At 43.7% G+C, this 22,301-nt stretch overlaps 1 protein-coding gene across 1 annotated transcript in view; it reads right to left on the bottom strand.

The window, feature by feature from the left end:
* Positions 1-11,819, bottom strand: part of LOC144934681 (cadherin-related family member 3-like) — a 47,461-nt gene extending 35,642 nt beyond the window's left edge. The window contains exons 1-5 of the mRNA XM_078860730.1: positions 11,738-11,819; positions 9,051-9,271; positions 2,557-2,725; positions 1,278-1,363; positions 1,034-1,125 (exon numbers count right to left, since the gene is read on the bottom strand). Of these exons, the coding sequence (XP_078716856.1) occupies positions 1,034-1,125; positions 1,278-1,363; positions 2,557-2,725; positions 9,051-9,271; positions 11,738-11,819 (650 nt within the window). The remainder of the gene's footprint in view (positions 1-1,033; positions 1,126-1,277; positions 1,364-2,556; positions 2,726-9,050; positions 9,272-11,737) is intronic.
* Positions 11,820-22,301: the final 10,482 nt, after the last annotated feature.

Below are 22,301 nucleotides of genomic sequence, written 5' to 3' on the forward strand. Positions count from 1 at the left end.
ACAGAACAGAATGGTGCCAAGACAACGTGGGTGAGTTTTTTTTTGTGTATAAGTTACTTGGCATGACAGCATGTTACAACAGGCCACCATTTCCTCCAATTTGATTCGTCAGTGAACTTAAAGTTATTGGATCATGTAAAAAAAACACATTTCACTTGTCTGGAGTAATCATAATAAGGCAGTGATTCAGGTGTTGAGTGAAGTGAACAAAAACGCCGTGTTATTAAAATACTGATTGTCTTGAAAGTGAGGTGAAATTAAATATCCTATTGAAATGCTGGAGTGATACTATACATTATTAAAAGAAAAGTACAGTATTGCTTGCTGGATTCATGCCTGCCTGGCTAGATTCCTGGCCCATGGGTAAATGCACTTCCACGGTGGTGATGCCACCTTGCATAGCTGCGTAATGACGTCACCCGCATCTCACAGCGTTGAGCTGGGTTCATGGTTCACGTCATACTATCCTACTATATTAGACAAAAGTTTTGCCTGCCTGCTGGCTGCCCAGAAGGATGGAATTGGACGTGCGGGTTACTATGTTATATCTATATATTTAAAAAAATGTAATGAGGGGTTCAGGAGCCATTGAAGCAATGTACAGTGAATACATAGAGAACACATTTGAGAAGCCTGGCTGGTAATAATTATTTGAGCCAATCATAATTACAAGCAGCATGTTTAAGTTGTTGTCCTTCCTGGCACCTCAGATTAGCATGTGCGGCTACGTACGGTGCGAAAGAAGTTTAACATACATACAGTTAAGTGCTAAGATCGATATAGAGTATTGTAGTATAATTGTCACTATGATGATATCGTAATCAATACGTGTTTTGTAAGTTGCTTTCCATTTTGAAAGGGTATCTCAAAGTGCATTACAACTGCAAGGAACAGTATACAATGATGTTTGTCCCCATAGGAAAGTGGCAATGCCAAAAAAACAGATTAAATGTGAATGTGTTGCAATAGGTTATTAACTTAATATGTTTATTCGTATAACAGTGATTGAAGAGATGAGGAACATATGATTTACTTTGTGAAGTCAATTTCATAGTCAAATGATTTCTTCGTCGTAAGTCCTCCAAGAGAAGTAATATCAAAATCTGTGTTGGGTGAACAAAGAAACTGAAAGCGAACAACACACACACACAGAAAAAAAACACATTTTAAAAACGATCAACAACAAAATGACTTTGAAAATTATACAGAACATCTGTATTATATGTGGAAGCAACCACCCCTCTGGGATGGTGACATGGCGTAGTGGTAGCTCTTACCGTGCATACATCATTGTCTGGATCCCACACCAGCACTTGGTACAACACGTAAATGTTAGAGTTTTCAGGAACGTATAATGTCAGTGCTAGACAGGAGGTGTTGAAACACAAACATTGGAAACAAACGTTAATTTCCTGCAAGATCATACTCTTATTAGCCATGACAGAGCCTACACCAGGGGGTTGGCAACCAAGATTACAAGAAGAGCATTTTTTTCAAATTTTATACAAAAAAAGACCTCAATATTTCAATAGCTGCAATGCACGTGGTGAATACGTGACAGTGGTTCTTAATAAATAACGTCACGAAGCAGTCCTTAAAAAAGCCACATGCGGTTCTGGAGCAGCAAGTTTGCCAATCCCTGGCCAACAGCAAATACATTTCAATATTTCATAACAAGGACGGCCCTTTGTCAGACCCCACTAATCAATGTGCCTGCACGATCCCCCACGTAGCCCTTGTAGGCTCTCTATGTACCACAAGGCGGTGGAGGTGGGCGAGGGAGAGGGAGGCAGCATGTGGTGCTACGAACCCATCAATCTTAGTTCGATTTCATGCATGTTTGAGTGCCATTCTTTTTATGCATGGGATTTCTATTGGTACTCCAAGGCCGCCGATTTAAGCAAAAGGTTTGGCGTTTTTTAAAGCACGTTTATTGTGTACCAATTTTTAAAACGAACCGTAACTTGCCTTGCACAATTTTTTACAAGAAAAATATATTATTTACGCCATTTTTTAAACAAAATTCTCTTTGCTGTGATTATGGGTACATGTGGTAAAAGGGTTTTATCTGAGAGCTGAAGTCGCTGGGATTGTCGAGTCTGCCAATGGGTTTGCTTGACCAATGCGCCGTGAGCAATTGGGTAACGTCTCAAACGGGAGCCTCTAGAAAATGTGTTGAAATTTTTTTATTGATAAAGAACATTATTATTGTATCAAGACCTTTACTTAACTCCGATCTAAACATAAATCACGTGATTTTTTTTTTATTAAGTAAATGGACGTATTGGCGGTAGACCGGTGCAGCATAACAACACACCGGTCCTCATCAAACAGTCCGACGACGTCGCTCTTGCCCTTGAGTGAGCTATAGACTCTCCATTAGAAGTTGCACTTATATTCAGCAGCTGCTTTCCCATTTGAACGTGTGACATGAGTCGAAATCTTTTGATTCCACCGTCCTCATTTCCGTCAAGTGCAATACATTCAAATGTCCGCCACAGAAATGCACTCCTGTGTTTGCATTACACTGTGACGAGTGCGGATGCCATGACTTACTTTGCAAACCAAGAGAATCCAGAAACTCTGGGGCCTCATTTACGTCCGTAATGTTGACGGTGAGAACATCCATCACAGAAATTCCATTGATGTCGGTCACGTAAATGGGCAGTGTGTAAAAGCTTTGACTCTCATAGTCCAGCACAGGGCTGTTGGACGACACGGCCACCTGCACTCACCCAAACACAGATAAAATACTTTTATAATTAGAATTTCACTTACGCTGAATATTCATTTCTACAGCTAAGTGGTCAGTGTTTATCAGCAGCATCGTGGGCATTGAAGGTAAAACTTGGGGTAATGTGTTTTATTTACCTGTAAAAGTCTCACTTGGTATCAAGACTCTTTATTTAGGAGGGTCCCTCTTTGTAAAGTTTGAAAAATTCCATTAATGTTTATTTGGTACGTGGGAAGAAACTGGATAACCCAGACCTCCCCCCCAAACATTTCAAGAAGTGATGCTTAGTGCCATCTTCTAGGCGCCTCACAGCCACATGCTCTGTTAGTCACCCATCCTCGCACTGACCATGCTAAACCCTGCGCAGCTTCCACGATTCAATTAGATCAGATACATTTTGAGCAGTGTTTTTCAAACTCGTGTGCCCCACGGACCACTCAGCCGATGCAACCATTTCCGCGGACCACCCAGCCAGCCCCCACCCCTGGTGACAAAAGACATTCACTTATCCCTCTTAAATATCACTCATACAACATGATTCATTCTTTGTTTCTTTCGGTGAAGTCACGTAGAGAGAAAAATAAATTAAATGACAGCATACGACGTTTCGATTGCAACACAAGCAATCATCATCAGCTACAAATGAAAGAGAAAACAAACCTAGTATACTTAGAAATATAATGCAATGCAACAGAGAGTCGGCTAACATAACAGTCAACACCCTACTGGTTGATTACGTTCTTCCAATGATTGCTAAATTTGAGAGGGACAAAACACAGACACGGAGACACATAGACAGACACATAAGCAGAGAGAGATAACAGAGACACAGAGAGAGAGAGACACATAGGCACACAGAGAAACAACGCCTCTGTGTCGAGGCCTTAAATAGAGAGAGAGGGGGGCAGAGAGAGGGGGGGGGGTAGAGAAATTAGCATGTCAATGAGAGATTTGGAGCTTTCGTAACTGCAGGAAATACTACAACACGAGAACACAGAGAGAGAAAACACACTTAATCAAAGAAACTTTGCAAAATTTGGAAAGTAATGCAATGCAACACAGAGAGTCGGTCAACACACAATTAACGCATAGCCTGGTTGATTACGTTCACCCAAAGATTGCTAAATTAGAAGTTAAGTGTGAAATTTTGAGGGAGAGACAAGACACAGACACGGAGACACAACAACAACAACCGCCATTCGCCACTAAGTGGCGGTGACGTCACCACGACGCTTGTGCAAGGCCATGTGCAACTTGAGGCCACGTGAAGTGTCGAACGCCCCCTGGCAGGAGGTCACGGGACAGACCCAGGTGCCACGGGTCGACTGACTGAGATGACGGGCTGATGCAGCACCTGTGCCCCCTACTGTGCCAACTTGCTGTGCTTTAGCCACCCGGCGCTCCACTCATTGTTGTGAGCGTTGCTCCTCCGCCCTCCGTTGTTGTTGGAGGGCGACTGCCTCCAACTGCCCAGTAGCGTCCTTCACGAGCCTCCTCCACTGAGGCCGATCTTGACACCGCGGGTACCAGTTATCGGCAAGTCCACTCAGCTACACGTCCTCCTGTACCACATAACTCCATCTCTTCTCTAGCCCGTGCTGTGCCCGTTCAGCCCCCTTGATCCAGCCGAAAAAAAGCTGTTTAGGCATGCGGTGTCTGGGCATGCGGGCTACATGACCCAGCCAACGCAGCCTTGCCTGCCGGAGGAGCTCACCGATGGGACTTTGCCTAGATCTTTCAAGGATTTGTGAGCTCCTCACACAATCCAGCCTGGTTAAACCCAGGATGGATCGTAGGCAGGCCATCCTAAATGTTTCTAACCGGCGAAGATGCTCCATTAGGGGGGTCCACGTTTCGCAAGCGTAGAGAAGGGAGGGAATGACTGTGGCCGAGAAGACCTGAAGCTTCGTGCGGAGCGACAGACCAGGTAGCTTCCACACAGCATTACGCAACCGATGAAAAGATATTGCCACTCGACTGATTCGGAGTGAGATCTCCGCTGCCAAACCGGAGCCGGTCATGAGCACACTGCCCAGGTATGGGAAACTCTCCACCCTCTCCACAAGTGCCCCATCACCGATTCGGAGTTGTGGGGGTGGAGTGTCCGATGGTACAAAATACCCAAGCAGGTGCTTAGTTTTGGTGGGGCTGATGGTAAGGCCCCACCTCTTAGTGGCACACTCAAGTTTCAGCAGAAGCATCTCTAACTCCTCCTCTGAATGAACAGCGATTACCAAATCATCGGAATACATAACGTGCTTGACCAATAGGGAGCCATCCCTTGACCGCACACGGGCATTAATCAGCCTCCCATTATATCTGTACCAAATGGAAATTCCCCCGGTACAGCTATTGAAGGCTTCACGAACTACGTGGTCAAAATAGATGTTAAATAATTTTGGGATCCAGAGGACATCCCTGTCGCACCCCAAGGTGTACAGGGAATGGCTCTGACTCCTGGCCACATAGTTTTACCCGGGCCCGCTCACCTTCATGAAGGTCCTTAATGATCATGAGCAGAGGGTCAGGGACTCCGAAAGCACGAAGAACAACCCAGAGCCCAGGCCTACTGATGGTGTCATAGGCCTTGACCAGGTCAATAAAGCAGAGGTGTAGGTCTTGTTGGAATTCCCTACACCTCTGCTGTAGCAGACAGACAGTAAATATGGCATATGTGCAAGACCGCCCTTTCCTGAAACCGCATTGGGGCTCCGCAAGCCTCTCCTCAGCGTGACTAGCAAGGCGATATTGAATAATCCTTGCCAGGACCGTTCCCGACACACTGAGGAGTGAGATGCCCCTGTAGTTGTTACAGTCTGTGTGGTCCCTCTTCTTAAAAAGGGGGACCGCCAGGGCATCCTTCCAATCCTGCGGAACCCATCCAGTGGTCCAGACTGTTGTTATGATGTCATGTAGGGCAGTCTGTGCACAAACGCCACCCTCCCTCAGCATTTCGCTTGGGAGATCATCTCCTCCCAGTGCCTTTCCTGGTCTCAGACTCTAGATCGCCTTCAGTACTTCCTCAACAGATGGCACCTCAGCCAGCTACTCACAGGGGGTGACTTCTTCAAATATTTGAGGCACCGCAGCCTCAGCAGGGTCATCCCCACTTTGTGCCACGATGTTTTCCTGGCTGAGGGATTTCCCCTCCCCCAGGACCTCACAGAAATGCTCAGCAAATCTGCAAACCTGTTCCTGGGAGTCGGAGATTGGATCACCGTTTTTTCCCCTATTGATGGTAATTGGTGTGGCGCTGCATGTTACTTTTTTGATGGAGTTAAATAAGGATTTGTGATCGTGGGCCACTGAGGCAGACTCCATCTCCTCAGCAACCCGCGACCACCACCCATCCTTGCAGCGCCTCACGGCTCTCCGAACCTCCGAGCGAAGGCTGCGGTAAGCCTCCTCATTCTCTGACGTGGGATGATGTAGACGATTAGAGTGGGCCTGTCGCTTTTTCTCAACCATCCTGAACACCTCCTCTGTCAACCAGGATCTCCGGGGAGGTCTGGACCGCATACCCAAAGCAGCCATTGCAGCTGCATGAGTCACAGTCCTAAACCTCACCCATTTACCCTCGACATCAGGAGGAGTGGGGGACGATGCCAACCCCAGCCGCAAGCGATGATTCAATTCTTGCTCGCAACTTTCATCAGCTGAGACCAGGCCACCTTAGGTTGGAATGGGGTCTTGGGTGTACACCCACCACCGGAGTGGAAGAATGCCAGGCGCATCTTACAGATGACTAGTCGATGGTTAGAGGGCAGATCAGCTCCACGGTAGGTCTTGGTGTCAAGGACATGGGCTCGCATCCGCTGATCCGTCACTATGTAGTCCAGCAGATGTTCTTGCTTGGACCCGGCATGCATCCATGATGTTGTGTGGATGCACCGATACCAGAACAGCGTGTTGGTAATTACAAGCCCATGGGCTGCACAAAATCTAGCAGCCTCCTACCGTTATTATTGAGCTGATCTGGCCCATGCCTTCCAATCACTCCAGAGCAGGTACCAGCATCATGACCAACTCGGGCATTGAAGTTACCCTACAAGATGACTCTATCCCAAGGGGCCACTTTAGCCAGCACCTGTGACAGGAGGTCATAGAAGGCATCTGACTCAACGGCCTTGCCTGCATCCCTCCACGGATGTTTGTCTTTGGTGGGGGCATAAGTAATCACGACCATCACTCCTCGCCTCCGGTTGATGGGAAGGCGAGCCCAAAGTAGCCTGGGGCTTACAGCTTCCCACACCTCACCGCCACGCTCCCACGCCCCCTTCATTCTTTTGTTCAGAAGGACTGTCCACCCCTCATGGTGACAGGAGCCAGAGCTGGTCCACCGGACCTCCTGAATGCCACGGAGATCCAGGCGGTACCGGTCCAGCTCCTGACAGAGGAGTGGCAGCCTCTCCGCCGCAGTGAGTATTCGAACATTTCACATGGCCATCCGTAGTGGCTTGTTGTTGTTTCTGGAGGAGCCCTGAGGGTGAAGATTCAATCTCCTGGCTCTGCCAGATGGGGTTTGGTCAGGAGACGTCATAGACGCCTGGCCCCCCGGGGCCTCCGGCACAAGCTTATTAGTTAGATATTTTAGTCGTGGTTTAGTGGTAATTTATTGAAGGTGGAGGGGTTACCAGCCCCTCGCACCCATCCAGAGCCCCCATTTAGCCACCGTGGTGGTCACAGATGCCATGAGGGGAAAGGCCAATCGGAATTGGCCCTCCCCCCCACAGCACTGTCCACGACAGTGTTGCCCGTCCGGCACCGCGAGGATGTAGGGGGTTGTTTGTGTGTCTGTCTTTGTGTCTCCGTGTCTGTGTTTTGTCTCTCTCTCTCAAATGTCACAATTAACTTCTAATTTAGCAATCTTTGGAAGAACGTAATCAACCAGGCGATGCATTAATTGTGTGTTGACCGACTCTCTGTGTTGCATTGCATTTCCAAATTTTAATGAGTTTGTTTTTATTAAGTGTGTTTTCTCTCTCTCTCTGTGTCACTGTTGTCTCTCTAGTATTTCCTGCAGTTTGTTTTCTCTCTCTCTCTCTTTGCATGTGTCTGTCTTTGTGTCTCCGTGTCTGTGTCTTGTCTCTCTCTCAAAATGTCACACTTAACTTCTAATTTAGCAATCTTTGGATGAACGTAATCAACCAGGCTATGCGATAATTGTGTTGACTGACTCTCTGTGTTGCATTGCATTACTTTCCAAATTTTGCTAAGTTTCTTTGATTAAGTGTGTTTTCTCTCTCTCTGTGTGTCCTCGTGTTGTAGTATTTCCTGCGTTCACAAAAGCTCCAAATCTCTCATTGACGTGCTAATTTCTCTATCCCCCCTCTCTCTCTGCCCCCCTCTCTCTCTATTTCAGGCCTCGACACAGAGGCGTTGTTTCTGTGTGCCTATGTGTGTGTCTTTCTTTGTGTGTCTCTGTGTTTTCTCTCTTTGCGTGTCTCCGTGTCTGTGTTTTGTCTTTCTATCAAATTTAGCAATCTTTGGAAGAACGTTATCAACGAGGTAGGGTGTTGACTCTTATGTTAGCCGACTCTCTGTGTTGTATTGCATTATATTTCTAAGTTTACTAGGTTTGTTTTCTATTTCATTTTTACCTGGTGATGATTGCTTGTGTTGCAATCAAAACGTCGTATGCTATTATTTAATTTCTTTTTCTTTCTACGTGACTTTACTGAAAGAACCAAAGAATAATTCCTGCAGTTACGAAAGCTCCAAATCAAACACGATTCATATTACCGAAACATAATAATAATTTATTTTTAAACGCAGTTATACTTTTTTGAAGGGGGTTCGGGTAGTCTAGTCAGGGTAGTTTACCTTACTTCATTTTAAATGTTAAATATCACAAGTGAAATATTAACTACTGTTCGAAACAAAAGTATCTAAATTGTCAACATTTCCTGCATTTGCATCACAGCCCCGCGGGCCACCTGGAGGAGCGCCGTGGGCCGCCGGTGGTTCGGGTACTGCAATCTGCCAGTCGCTGATTTAGGGTGATGTGGTTATAGGCAATATGCATGCAACCGCTGCATACATACAATTTATCCTTCCTTTGTTCAAAACGTCACTTATTTCCATATTATTTTCCTTTTAGGGCAGCGTTATTGACAAATGTGTGGAGCTTCTGTTATTTGCGCTTTGGCTGTGTACCTCTGCCAATGCAGTATCGCACAACACACATTTATGATGTGTAAATATAGTCTAAAATGTGCACAACACGCATTTTCTCTAAATCTTTCTATGATGCTCGCATCCTTAAAGACAAAATGTATAAACTGGCAGACGATTAAAAACAATTAGAATGTCTTACCTTGTATGTATAGGAAAAGGGAGCGGGGGTTATTGAGCCATTGGAAATTATTTCAAACGGATGGCTGGCGGGATTAGGGTTAAAGAAGATAGGACCCGCAATCGAGAGTCTGTTTGTTGATCTAACTGTGAAAGTATATACAGTGGCCAACGGTGCGGAATTCTCTTGCAGAGTAACAATCTTTGGCAAACTCGACCCAAAGGTAAGTATGCCCTCTCCCTCTGTGTGTGTGTACAGAAAAAGAGAGCATTAGCAGACATTCACAAGAGAAGACTCCAATGAACACGATTAATCATTACACATGACATTGTTACAGCAGTGGCAGGATGGGCAACACTTAGACTGACAGTGCCGTCTCTTAAAATGTTGTTGATGTTGTCAACTAATCACATTGGTTCTGGCTCACTGCTGCAAACTGTCGTTTTACCTTTTATGTTACCCCATTTATTAATTTTACTACATTTTTGTCTCTTGCTGGGCCTAGTTCAGAAGAAACTAAATCAACCACTGTCTTGGGTATCCCATTTTCATTCACTTAATTGGCATGTATTGATATTATTTTGAAAATTAAAAATTTTACAAGTTCTGCTTTTAAATCTCTGATTGTGTTAAATACGTTATATGTTTTTTTTTATGCACACTGGAATTTTGGACTGCAGTATTTTGGTGCCCAAAACTATGATCAAGCTTTTTTATATATATAAAAAAAAAACTCGTGCTGTAACATTTAGATCAAAATAATCCGTAAATGTAATGTTTCTTCTCAAGAATCTCTGTTTTTCAACAGCTGATAACAAAAAAAACTACTGTTAGCCATTTAAAATAATCAAAAACCTACCCTCGTAAGTAACGGCAATCATTGTACAGTCCAGAAACACTTTATATTGCTCAGTTAACAATACAGGATATCGTAAAACTATACTCATAAAATAGTACATACTAAAGGTATATGCAATGTATTTTTTTACACTGCCATCATGAGAGTCATCATCAGTGGTGCCTATTGGCTTCAATGGAATCCTGGCGTCAGGAAAGAGCCCGTACCTAAGCAGGTAATGAACACCCATTTCCATAGAGAAGAGGCATGAATGTGTTCATGGAAATATTCTTCGGTTCTTTCGGTAAAGTCACGTAGATAGAAAATACAAAAAAAAAGAAAAAGGAAAAAAACCCACAACGTTTCGATCACAACACAAGTGGTCTTCATCAGACGAAATGTAACTGCTTATAAGGGCTTCCAAAGTTGTGAGTGGGTGGAGGACTAGAGTTGCGAGGCAGAAGCAAGGAAAAACATGTCCATGTTCATGGAAATGTTTAAATGGGGTCATGAAATTGACCCTTGGTTATGATTCACCTGTAAGATATTAGAAGCTTATTTGTACTCAAATCGATACAGGAATGGAATAAGAAACTAATTAAAAGAGATGATGAATTCATGCGGGTTATAAATAATCTTACTTCTTTTCAAAAAACACTAATATAGCTCGATATGACCACTATTAAAGATAACAACTTTGTCACATATTTTATCGTGTGTATTGTGAAAAACTAATATGCAAATACAAACAAACCATCAAAGTGATTTCCTACTCAAACTAAAATTGAGGCGGTGTTTATCTCCTGTTTTCTACCCTGAGCCAGTGGTGGAAATTCCTCATTACAATGGCAGGGGTGAGTCAATCCATAGGAAAACCACTGTGGACATCCCCACAAAACGGGACAAATTTGATCAACCCCAGAGAGATGATGGGCTGAGTCAAGGCCCCAAACAACATTTGAACTTGCAACTTTCCGACTACGAGCCGGTCAATCTACCACTGAGCCAAATGACTGACATTTTAAAACATTTATTAAATAAAAATTACAGCATTAATGCCCTACATTGTGGTAATGAACATTGTGGTTGTGAACATTAAGAAAGGCAGATTAAAAGTATCCCTCAGAACACTTTCAAAACATCGACGGCGATCAACAGAAACCGACATTTCCACCAAACGGGAAAAATGTATCTTGAAAATTGCCCCATCCAGCCACGTGGCCAAGCTTTGCAACTCCGGCCCCACGAACACTGACACGTTTTTTTATTATCATGATGACAGCAGCCGGCCAATGTGATTACCGCTCCCAACAGTATGGAAAGATTTGGATACATTTGGAGACTTGTCTGATGAGTTTCCACAAGTGTGTATATATTTACGATATTGCGTTTGGACATTTTACAATTTTACCATTTTGGCAGTGTTTGTCTTTGTTGATGATGACGTATAAATGAAACATCTATCGTACTGTCATAGACATTCCGCTATTTAGAATGTTTTACAAACCACGTAGCTGAAAGCACCATATGTCCACTCTAATTCTTATTATTACCATTCTGTAATCCAGTACTAGAGTTCGTATACATTTAGCCAATTGACAATTATCATTTCAACAAATCGTGTGTTACGTCACCATCATGTATAATTTGAATATGATGTTAAAATAACAGTATCCTCAACACCAGCACAGTACAGCACATTGTAACAGGCACTGCACTGGAATATATTATGTAAGTAGAGTATGTTGCTGTTCCATTTCCTTAACAACAGACTAATTCGTTTTAGCAAACTTCACCAGTTAAAATATGAAACCGTCCTTAAGATGACGTACACAAAACATTGAACGCTCAACACCAGTCGCCAGCCTACCTTTGGCAAACCCAATGACAGTGAAAATAAGAATCTTCAACAAGTCACAAGAAGTGGGTCCCTTCTTCCTCCGCTCCATCATCGCCGCTCGCCAATTCGCAACTGCGGCCAGGCAAAGGAAATTCTGGCCGGTTTATTCAGAAAAAAAACACAGCCGGTGGTGACATCACTTTAAGTTGCGAAGCGCAGGATGAGTGACGAGTTGGCATTACCGTTTACCCCGCCGACCTACCAACCCACCCACCCCCCACGGTCTTTCTGTGCGACGTCCCCACCACCGTGTGTGTTGTGTGTTGTGCAACGGTAATTCGCAACGGAGCCCCCGCGGTGCAATCACTGGCCATGGTGGTTACCTGGAGATGGCCCCCTTTGCATGTTTGTTTGGGCGGCATGGCTGTTAAACGGTTGCCCATGGAGCGACTCCTAACTGAGCCGCAGAGTCGTGGCCCCCCACACACCTGAAGTCGTAAGACGGCTTCATTGAACTGCCCATCGCATCCCACGGTGCTGTCGCTTGGACCCGAGACAATGAACGTGGCACAATGGAAACACTTGAGCTTGTTTCTTTTCTTGTGTTTCCGAATCATTGTTATTTATAATATTGCGTGCCTGCGTGTGTGCTTTGAAGTTCGAGCACAACGAGGTTATTCCGTGTTTTTCTAATTCGTAAACCCACGTAAAGTATCGTAGAAAGTGATCATTTTAGTCGGTATGAACGTTTAAATGCTGCATAAAGTACGTACATTCGAGTCAGTAAACTTAATGGTGCAACCCATTTGTAAACATACTCCGATTGAAATGCGCGTTGCCTATTGCCCATAACTCGCGTTGAGCGTTGCTGAGTATCGCTTGACACACTGCAGAGTTATAAAAAAATAATTCATTCACAGTACTGTACTTACATTGGCATGCTCTATCCCCTGTATACTGTTCAATCATTTATACACCAACTCTATGAACTATAGAGTTTTGTTTAGCAGTCATTCCCTTTATAATCCATTTGCGTAAATTTCTGAAGAGAAAAAGCCACCTACTCATTAGCACGGTTGGCTACGTACGGTGCGACAAAAGTTCAACATGCATACATATTGCTGGCTGACTGTTTATATTTCACAGCGCAATGTTTGTCTATTCACATTTGTTTTGTTCTGTTTACAATAAACTTTACTCGACACAAACTTGCTTACTTATTAATTCAATGCACAAATGATTTACCGTGACACGTGTCTTAATTCTACTAGCAGACATCTCTTCAGTGGCAAAATACTGTACACGGCCTTGTACCAAAATCAGATTTCACAATGATCAAGTCTTCAGGATACACACATACACTGCTGAACTGTGTATTTGTAAAGCACAGCGTTGCCGTGGTCTCGCGAGATGCTTGTCCGGAAACAGTGGGCACATGCACAAATATGCTTTACCAGGAACTTGCAGCATTCTCAGACATTGTTTATATCCACTGGCAGATGAAAGTATTCGAATGTCTAAATCCTTACCCCTAACATCCTTTACACATGCAATCACCATCCATTACTCAAAACTCTTTTTTTTTCAGGTAAGGTCCACCAAGCTATATAGCTTCAAAAGCGACCTGGCCACAAATGCGAGCAAATACTTTAAACGTATTGTTTCTCAATGTGGAGGGGAAAACCTAAGGACCCGAAGAAAAATGCACGCGACCACGGGGAGAGAGACAGGCAAACTCGAATCATACAGGCGTCAGGGTCTGGATCGAACCCACGACCTTCTGCATACCTGGCGAGGGAGATAACATCTCGCCACCATGGCAAAGGCGAAAACCAGTCTCACTGCTGCACACAAGCTGATCTCATCGCTCCATCTTAACGGTGGTATATTTTGAGCATTTTAATTTTTGGCTGCCATTCCATAAACCAGCCGCGTCAATCATCCATCATTCCACTGGAGCTATGTATGCACTTTTAAATCTAAATAGAAATCTCATCTATTTAGAACTACTTTGTGTTTAGTTTGTTGTCCTTCCCCCTGCACATCCGTTTAGCACAGTTGGCTACATACGTGATATGGTCTATTCAAGCCCACTTCCCTTAACGGTCAATGTAATTTCGATTTAAAGCTTTCGTGACTGCAGGGATTCATCTTCTTGGTTCTTTCGGTAAAGTCACGTAGAAGGGAAGCAACAAAACAACAAAAATAAAACATAACAAAATAATTCTCACGACGTTTCGGCCACACCTGAGGACGGCTGCTTGCGTTGTGGCCGAAACGTCGTGAGAATTATTTTGTTATGTTTTATTTTTGTTGTTTTGTTGCTTCCCTTCTGCGTGACTTTACCGAAAAAACCAAGAAGGTCAATGTAATGTCACTCATTTGTGTTTGTTCCCTGATCCAAGTGTTTCTTCTGTATCTCATTGTCATTCCAAGCATGCATCTGCCACACGCTTGCCACAAAGTTCAGCTTTAGCTTTCTTTATCAGAGTGCACGTTTATGAGTATTGTTTTAGTGGCTAATATGCACCGATTAATAACTTCCTCAGGTGCATTCACAGGCTGCTTTTTTCGTGATATTCGTTTTTTTAGAGCACTCATTCCTGTACTCGTTCCCTCTCTATGTCGTAATTTTTAATCTGGAGCCACATTCATACTTGCCCCAGGCATGCACATTTCGCTGTTTTCCACTTGCCCTTTTTTCTGCTCTATTTGTTTTGGTGACACAATTCATTTATAACTTATACATTCCCAGGCCCTAATCTGTAATTACATTTCGGTTGTTATTGGAATCATATCATGTAAAAAAAACGATAACATATTTTCATAGCCAGAGAAGCACCATGTCTTGTAAAGCAATAGACCTCCTTTATACTTAGTAAACCATGTTTATTGGACACTGAATGCAATGAACACCAAATGCACTTTATTTGTGTGGACGTTAAGAACCTCAGCAGTGCTGGCTTGGTGCTCGGAAATGGGCATTCACTGCACGAGCCACCCAGTCACCTGTTTCTTGATTACATCCGACCATATCCGTCCAGTGCTTACTGAGCTGCATTAGCTTCCGGTTACCGAACGAATACATTATGAGGTCGTACTCATTACAAAGTGCTTGTCACAAATGAACCACAATACCTTGCTGATCTCATCAAGGAGCATAAACCATCACGTGAACTCCGGTCATCCTCGCAGCAGCGGCTTTTGTTAACCGTTGAACAAAGATGGTCACCACATCGTGCACTTTCAGATGTCCTTCTGCGGCCGTCTGGAACGCTTTTCCTTCCTAGATTAGGAAAACTAATTTCTTTATTACTGCTTTTAGTGTTTAGTTTGTTGTCCTTCCTCCGCACCTCCGATTAGCACGGTTGGCTACGTACGGTGCAAAAGAAATTAAACAGATACACGTACATATCATATTCAAGGTCAAGAGGGTACCACTGGCAGTACCGTTGATGCCACTGCATATCCCCATTGCTTCCTGCCGTTGGTTAGATCCCCGTAAACTGTGGCAACATTGATAAAAGGCACACACGGTCTGCTTCACAGTATCTTCACCATTTTGCTTAGCTTGGTTACTGTTCTGCAGGACGTCCCTTCAGTGCCCGACTGGGTAACCAGCCCTCCAAAGACAAAGATCCCCCCTTATGTCTTAAACAGACTGTTGGGGCAAGTGCTGTTAGCGAGCAGCACCTAAGAAGGCCGGCACGACACAAGGGGGGTGGGTGGCCAGCCCGACGTCCGACTGCCTTTGTCTCCCGAGTGGCGATGTTTACACCCCCCACCAGATACTCATTTGAGGCTGAGTCAACCTGTCCTCCACCATCACCCACACATGCTTCACACTTCACAACCTCCATTTCCTTATTTGACTCCAATAACTCTCGGCCAGATTCCACACTTACAATTTCTTAAACCTATCCTGTAGTGAAATGCAGAGTGTTCTTGGCATGCACCTATGTTTACAGGTCAGAAGCATATTCTCCAGTTTTTCTGAAAGTGTAGCTCTGAATCGTATAGTAACACAAAAATTACGCCTGTCACAGGAACTCACGTTGACTTCACCACAATCAAATGTGGTGTCCAATGTAGTCCTTCGTAAACTCAGCCCTGAAATGTCAAGCTTTATAAATAGGACCCCTATATTAATACGTCGAACAAAAAATAAATACCTCTTGTAAATATCAATACATTACGAATTTTCGGGGTCGCAGTGGCGGGGGGAGTGGGTGATCACCCCTATTGCCTCTCACTTGGATCCACCACTAAACAAACGGAATGTATTTTATGGTAAATACACCAACAGTATTAACCAGGACAACCTACCGGATGTAACCCGTGTGTGCTTTTGCTGGGCCACGGCAAACTCCTTTTCCAAGGACCCCAGCGCGCAGCTTCAGTAAGTCAAGCTGCCAAAAGCTTCAATGCCACAACCCCGCATCGTCCACATCGAGCCTCGGAGGTGAAAATTATCGATTGTGATTCTTGGGTTTCTTTATTTTTCGATATTCTTTTCATGTTTCATCTGATATACAGTGATTGAGTTGTACAATTCATTCACATTTTACCAATGTTTTATCTTAAAATGTGATTGATTGCACCTTGCAGTGGTGAAGACCACATCAAGATGACACAATACAGAAAAAAAACATGTGTTGTGTATTTCTGTATGTTATATTCGTGTAGCCAATATGTAATACACGTAGCTATTTTTAATTCATAGTTATTAAGAATCAGCAACAGACTTTGTGTCATAGTATCCTTCCCAATTGTTTCAAACCATAGTTGTAGCTACCACTTGGCAACCATAAATCCGAATGGTCTCTGATAGTGTCGTAATCATTATTGCCAAACACGTAAACTCAAGCAACGTAACAACGCGGGGAGGTGACTATGCTCTGTACCCGCACAGGTTTGGTTGCTGCATTAATTCACTTCATGCCTTAGGCTCTGTTGGCGTGAAAACGAAGAATAACAACTCGCTCGATAATGGTTTCATTGCAAAAGTTGGTGGCTCCGCAAAGTCGATGCCATTCCATATTCCCGAGACATTACAGTGCTTGTCACGGCACCTCAAATTCAACATTCAATACATAGAATATGAAAAACTTAAGCATCGTGCATTTGGGGTGTAAATCATCGTAAAAATTGTCGTTTGTGATGTCGCTTTAATTATTTATTTCCACTCTTTCTACATAGAAAATCTCAGTGGATTTTGTTGTTGTTGTTGTTGTGGTTCATGGAAAGAATACGCACATGGTCATGGAGGAGAAAAGGCCACGTGAACTCTTAAAGCATAATTCCCTTACAGGTAGCTGGGGATCCAAGGTGACTCGGTGATTTAATATACAGGCCAGAGGTGTCCCTCGATTTGCGAAAAGGGATGCGTTCATCAAAAAAAGACAAGTAAAACGAAAATTTCGTTAATCGGAACTTAATACAAAAAAGAATGAGGGATGTGTTTCGGTCAGTCATTCCAATTCTACTCCTAACCTAAAAAATTGCACCTACTTTATATTGCTCTTCACAATACGAAAATAATAATATAGAACATAAATGTTAAAACGACTGAATAATAATTAATGTTAAACTAAAATAATTAACCTTTACGGGGAACTCACCAAAAGATTTGCGTGTTGGAATGACTGGAAAGGTGCTGTGGAGGAGGCGTTACCGTTGCACTGTTGGGATACCATGACACTCGCAGATGGATGCCGCTGACTCCCGGGTGCTTCTTGTTTGATGATACCTCGGCACGTGCCGTGTGACATTTCGTTTACGCGGAAAATTCGCTTTCGTTCATTTAAAAGTGTCCATAATTTGTCAATTGCGTGAACGCGAAATTTCGTGAACCGTACGGTCGTAAACCGAGGGATACCTGTAAAGTTCATTCTCACTCCCCACTCTCCCACTGGGGGTGGGAGGGGGGGGTGTTCGGGTTTGTTTTCTTGGGAACAAAATCAGAATCTTTATTTATCCTGGAGAAATCCGACGAGCTATGAAACTTACTCTTAGTTCTTTCGGTAAAGTCACGTAGGTAAAAAATGAAATAAAAATTAATAAAAATAAAACAATAAAATCACGACGTTTAACACAAGTCTCCGTCATCAGGTAGGACCGTCACAGCCAGATTTGCTGCAGCAAATCTGGCTGTGACGGTCTGTGACGGTCCCACCTGATGACGGAGACTTGTGTTGCCTCCGAAACGTCGTGATTTTATTGTTTTATTTTTATTAATTTTAATTTCATTTTTTACCTACGTGACTTTACCGAAAGAACTAAGAGCATGAATCCTTGCAGTCACGAAAGCTTCAAATCGAGCTATGAAGCTCTTTTGCACAGAGTCAAAAGTTACAACGGAGTCAAAACGTTACAACAATCAGAAAGTTACAACAGCAAAACACCATCCCTAGCAAGGCGGTTTCAATTGACAACAGCCTGCAGACACCCAATGTGTTTTGAATTTTCGGTCACATTTTGTCGGAACGATTTTTAATCTCTGAACAATCCATTGAAAGCGTTGTGTGCCCAGCCATAGGGAAGCATCGAGGGAAGTCCGGTGGGATATTCTCATAAATAGTCTCCTTTCATCTTGTGCTTAGGTACACTTCATGTGATCATCTAAAACATTCTAGTTTTCACATTTATATTTAGTTTCGCTATGTTCTCCAATACTAGGTCCTGTTAATCTGCCACAAGTCCTCTACTTAGGCCAGGGATCAGCAAGCTGTGGCTCCGGAGCTGCATGCTGCTCGTTAAGAAGCCCTTCGTGACGTTATTCACGTGCATTGCGGCTCTTGAAATATAGATTTTTTTTTTACAGAATTTGAATAAAAAATGGCTCTTCTTGTTTTGGATGCTGACCATTGCCCTAGGCTTTTAAGGCACTAAGACCTTGTTCTCCCCCGAATAGTGGACCTCCTGTAATGCGTGATTATCTACACCATTGATGGGAGGGAGGGGGTTCACTTGGAGGCAAATGCACGATTAGGTAGTAAAAAAACATTTATTATTTAAGCTCTCAGTTGGCATTAAGTCCCATATTCGGCAGCCCCGAAGATTCTTCCTCACCGGCCCATTTGTTTTTTGGACCCAGCCCAAATGGGTCAATGAGATCGCATGGCAATTTGGACCCGGTGTGTTTACAAATGCCTGGGCCCATTTTTACTCCCAGTCCGTCACTGGCTGGCACCATTACCTCTTTATTCAGGGCTGCCACGAGACCCGGCCTGGCCATAGGGCAGCAGCCCGGGTCTGGTGGCAGCCCTGATTTTTCTTGCTCACGCCACTACCGGCTGAAGGCAAATCGGATAATGGAATGGTTACCCCCATTGTAACAAATGGCTTTTATAGTTCCTTTCCTAAATTGCATAAAAGTGCCAATCATAATATACTTGCGACGCTTTTAGCAAACGCTTGTGAAATGTCTAGTGGCGTAGCTGTGCAAACAGCTGGCGTGTTTACAAAAACACGGCGCTGGCCCCCCACTCGGCTGTGCGCCACAGAAGGCGTGTGCCAACTCATTCCGCGTATTGTGTGGGGGCCGTGAATCATGGCTATGTTTGCCAAGTGCTATTGAGTGAGTGCTCACAATAGCTGTAAAATTCTCACACTGGTGAGGATCACGCATCACATTGGGCTGAATAATTTCCATGCCGGGATTACACGCGTGCTGTATTTCTTGCAGGGAACGTTGTGTTCATTTGAGCACCTGCAATGCAAACCCCGAAGTGTGCCTTAGCCTGCATACACCTGTCTGAGTGCTACGTACACACGCGACCTGTGCAGAATACCATTCATTCATCCCTTACTGCAGCATTAAAAGTTTCACAATGTTAAGTTTCCTTTGAATGTCTTAAGAAAATAAGTGATACTTTTTTGTGTGTGCAACCTGTGAGGACATTCCTAAAAAGTAAAGCTGCATGGGCAAGTCGTGTTGCTACCTTGTCCACAGACCAATGCCGGGCATATTTCTCAGTCAGTCTGCGACTCTGCGTCTATCAAAAGTGTGCGGCATACCGTGATGAAGTTTAACACAATACCACCAGATATCGGTACAATCCAGCTATGCCGCCCGAACACATGCAAATTCCCAGTCTGTCCCGAGTCAAATCCAAATAAGCAGCAACTCGATAGGAAGTAAAAAACAAAGATAAAGATCCCCTTATAGCCTTAACAGAATGTTGGGGCAAGCGCTTTTCTGGAGCACCTATGAAAGCCAACTTGGCCCACGAGGGAGCGGGTGGCCAACACCATGCCTGGTCGCCTTTGTCTCTCCAGTGCTAATGTTTACACACCGCACCAGGTATTAATTTAAGGCTGAGTCAACCAAGGAGAGGCCTAGGACCGGTTCAGATATTCGTCGCCGATGTTGGTCGTGAGCAGGAATCAAACTCGGGTCACCGGGTTCCTAGCGTACTACACTAACTACTGCACCACCGCTCCCCGCGATCCAGCACAAGCCCTCTTGCTCACAAAAATGTTATCCGCAGTTATTTAAATTCGTGATTATGTTATATGCACACAGTTATTAAAAAAAAGTCTGTGAACGTGTTTATACTCGTCTCAACCCAGGTTATACGTGGGTATCAGAAACATAATCTTTATTTAGACTGGAGGAATCCGATGAGCTATAAAGCTTTTTTTTTTACAAATATCCGGTAGGATAGATTGAATTAAGCACGCCACCGTGGCACAGATTGAATTAAGCACGCCACCGTGGCACCCCACCAACCCTGCCTCTGACGCACAAGCGGACACGTGCGTGTCACCGCCGCCCAGCTATAGATGAGGCAATGAATCCCCGTGTTCATTCAATATTGACCCCGTTCATTGTAGGTGTTTTTATTACAGGCACGCCAAACCTGTGAAGAGGAACAAACATCACTCCAGGCAAGTTCCACGCAATGGTACGCAAACATCATCTATCACGGGTGATATAAATTGCAATCACAATAAAGCGCTTCACCATCATATTGTATACAGTCTGTTCTCCTAAAACGCGGCAGTTGTGTTCCTGAAGCACACCGCGTTATGGAAAAATCGCGTATAAAAAACAATATAGGGGTAAAGCACAGTCCGAGATAACACGTGAGATGCGTACGCTGGCTGAACAAAGACTGAAAGACTGAGGTGCGTGGGTAGCATCTAGAAGCATTCAGCAGCATCCTGTCTTGTGCGATGCTACGCCGAGGCAGCCGTACATCCGCTCATTCCTACTCGCGTGACGTCGTTCTGTTCACTCAATCGCGTTATATCCAATTTGCATCCGCGTTTTAAAAAATGTGTTCAGGCATCGCGTTGTATCCAATTCGCGTTATGAAAGCACGCATTATAGGAGAATGGACTGGAAGTAAATCTCTCGTTGTTCACAGATAGCATCATGAATGGCAGACGAATGTGATTTACATCCAAAAATCTGTTAAGTTAAGAATGTACATCTGTGTGTGCAACTATTTACATGCCAAATGTAAAAATAAATATTCGCATGATTTTACTCAATTTTATTTGAAGTGGTCAGCCAATGTTTTTTTGGTTCTCTGATTTCGTGTACAGAACTAGAGGAAGTAGCAAATCAAGCGTGCAGTGTTAGAGCTGTCACTTGCTTTTTTACAAAGTGGACCACCCCTCCCCCACCAGTGCTGCTACTTGTGACGTCCTGTCAATAAAATGTTGACAGTTTTAAATGCCCCCTTACTTGTGATGAATTGAGGAGACTCCAATGTAGATAATCTTGGCAAACAGCTAAACTATTCAGCATTGAACAAATCCTCTTCTTTTTAACTTTGAATGCACAAACTTCCTGCAAACACATCCGGTTACAGCTAGTCCTCGTTTAACGCGGTCGATTCGTTCCTGAAAAGTGCCGCGTTCATCGAAAAATGCATTCATAGAAAAAATTTCCAATAAATAATGTAAAGATAAAGTTTAGCGAGATACAATGTACTACGTCCACACAGTGAGATGGTAGGACAAATAACTGAGGGTATGCCGCCGCTTTACTGTATAATTATGCATACTGTATTACTCCGCTCTACTGTATGTAATTTGGGACTTGGAAAGCACTCCTCTGTTGCACCACCCCAGACTGGACACCACGTTTCTTCCTGCATTAAGTTTGTTGCAGTGGTTCTCGACCTCTTTTGGCAACTGTGTAACCTTTTGTTGAATTTTGTTTCAACCAAGTACCCCCCTTGCCTGAACCAAGATGGTTCTGATAAATAAATGTATGAATAATAATATAATCAATGTTTAAATCTATTGTCCATTTTCTGAGGTATCCTAACTAGCTCGTGAATTCAAGCTACGAAAAAAAATTTAACGGACGCTCTGCATGCATGACGCAATTTGTTCTCGCTCGCTGGTTACTCTTGGGAACCCGCATTGTTTACTATCAGTTTAGAAAGGTATTTTAATTCGTTCTAGGTTACCATATGAATTTACATTTGACCATAGTTATTTTATTTTGGCAGATTCGTACATGCTTAGTCACCAATGACTCTCATGTATGATACAATTTCGTACATTTATGAATTACCACATGTCCCTCTGGGACATTGCCATGTACCCCCAGGGGTACACATACCCCAGGTTG

The sequence above is a fragment of the Lampetra fluviatilis genome, chromosome 11 (genome assembly GCF_964198595.1).
Source record: "Lampetra fluviatilis chromosome 11, kcLamFluv1.1, whole genome shotgun sequence".
Lineage (NCBI taxonomy): Eukaryota > Metazoa > Chordata > Hyperoartia > Petromyzontiformes > Petromyzontidae > Lampetra > Lampetra fluviatilis.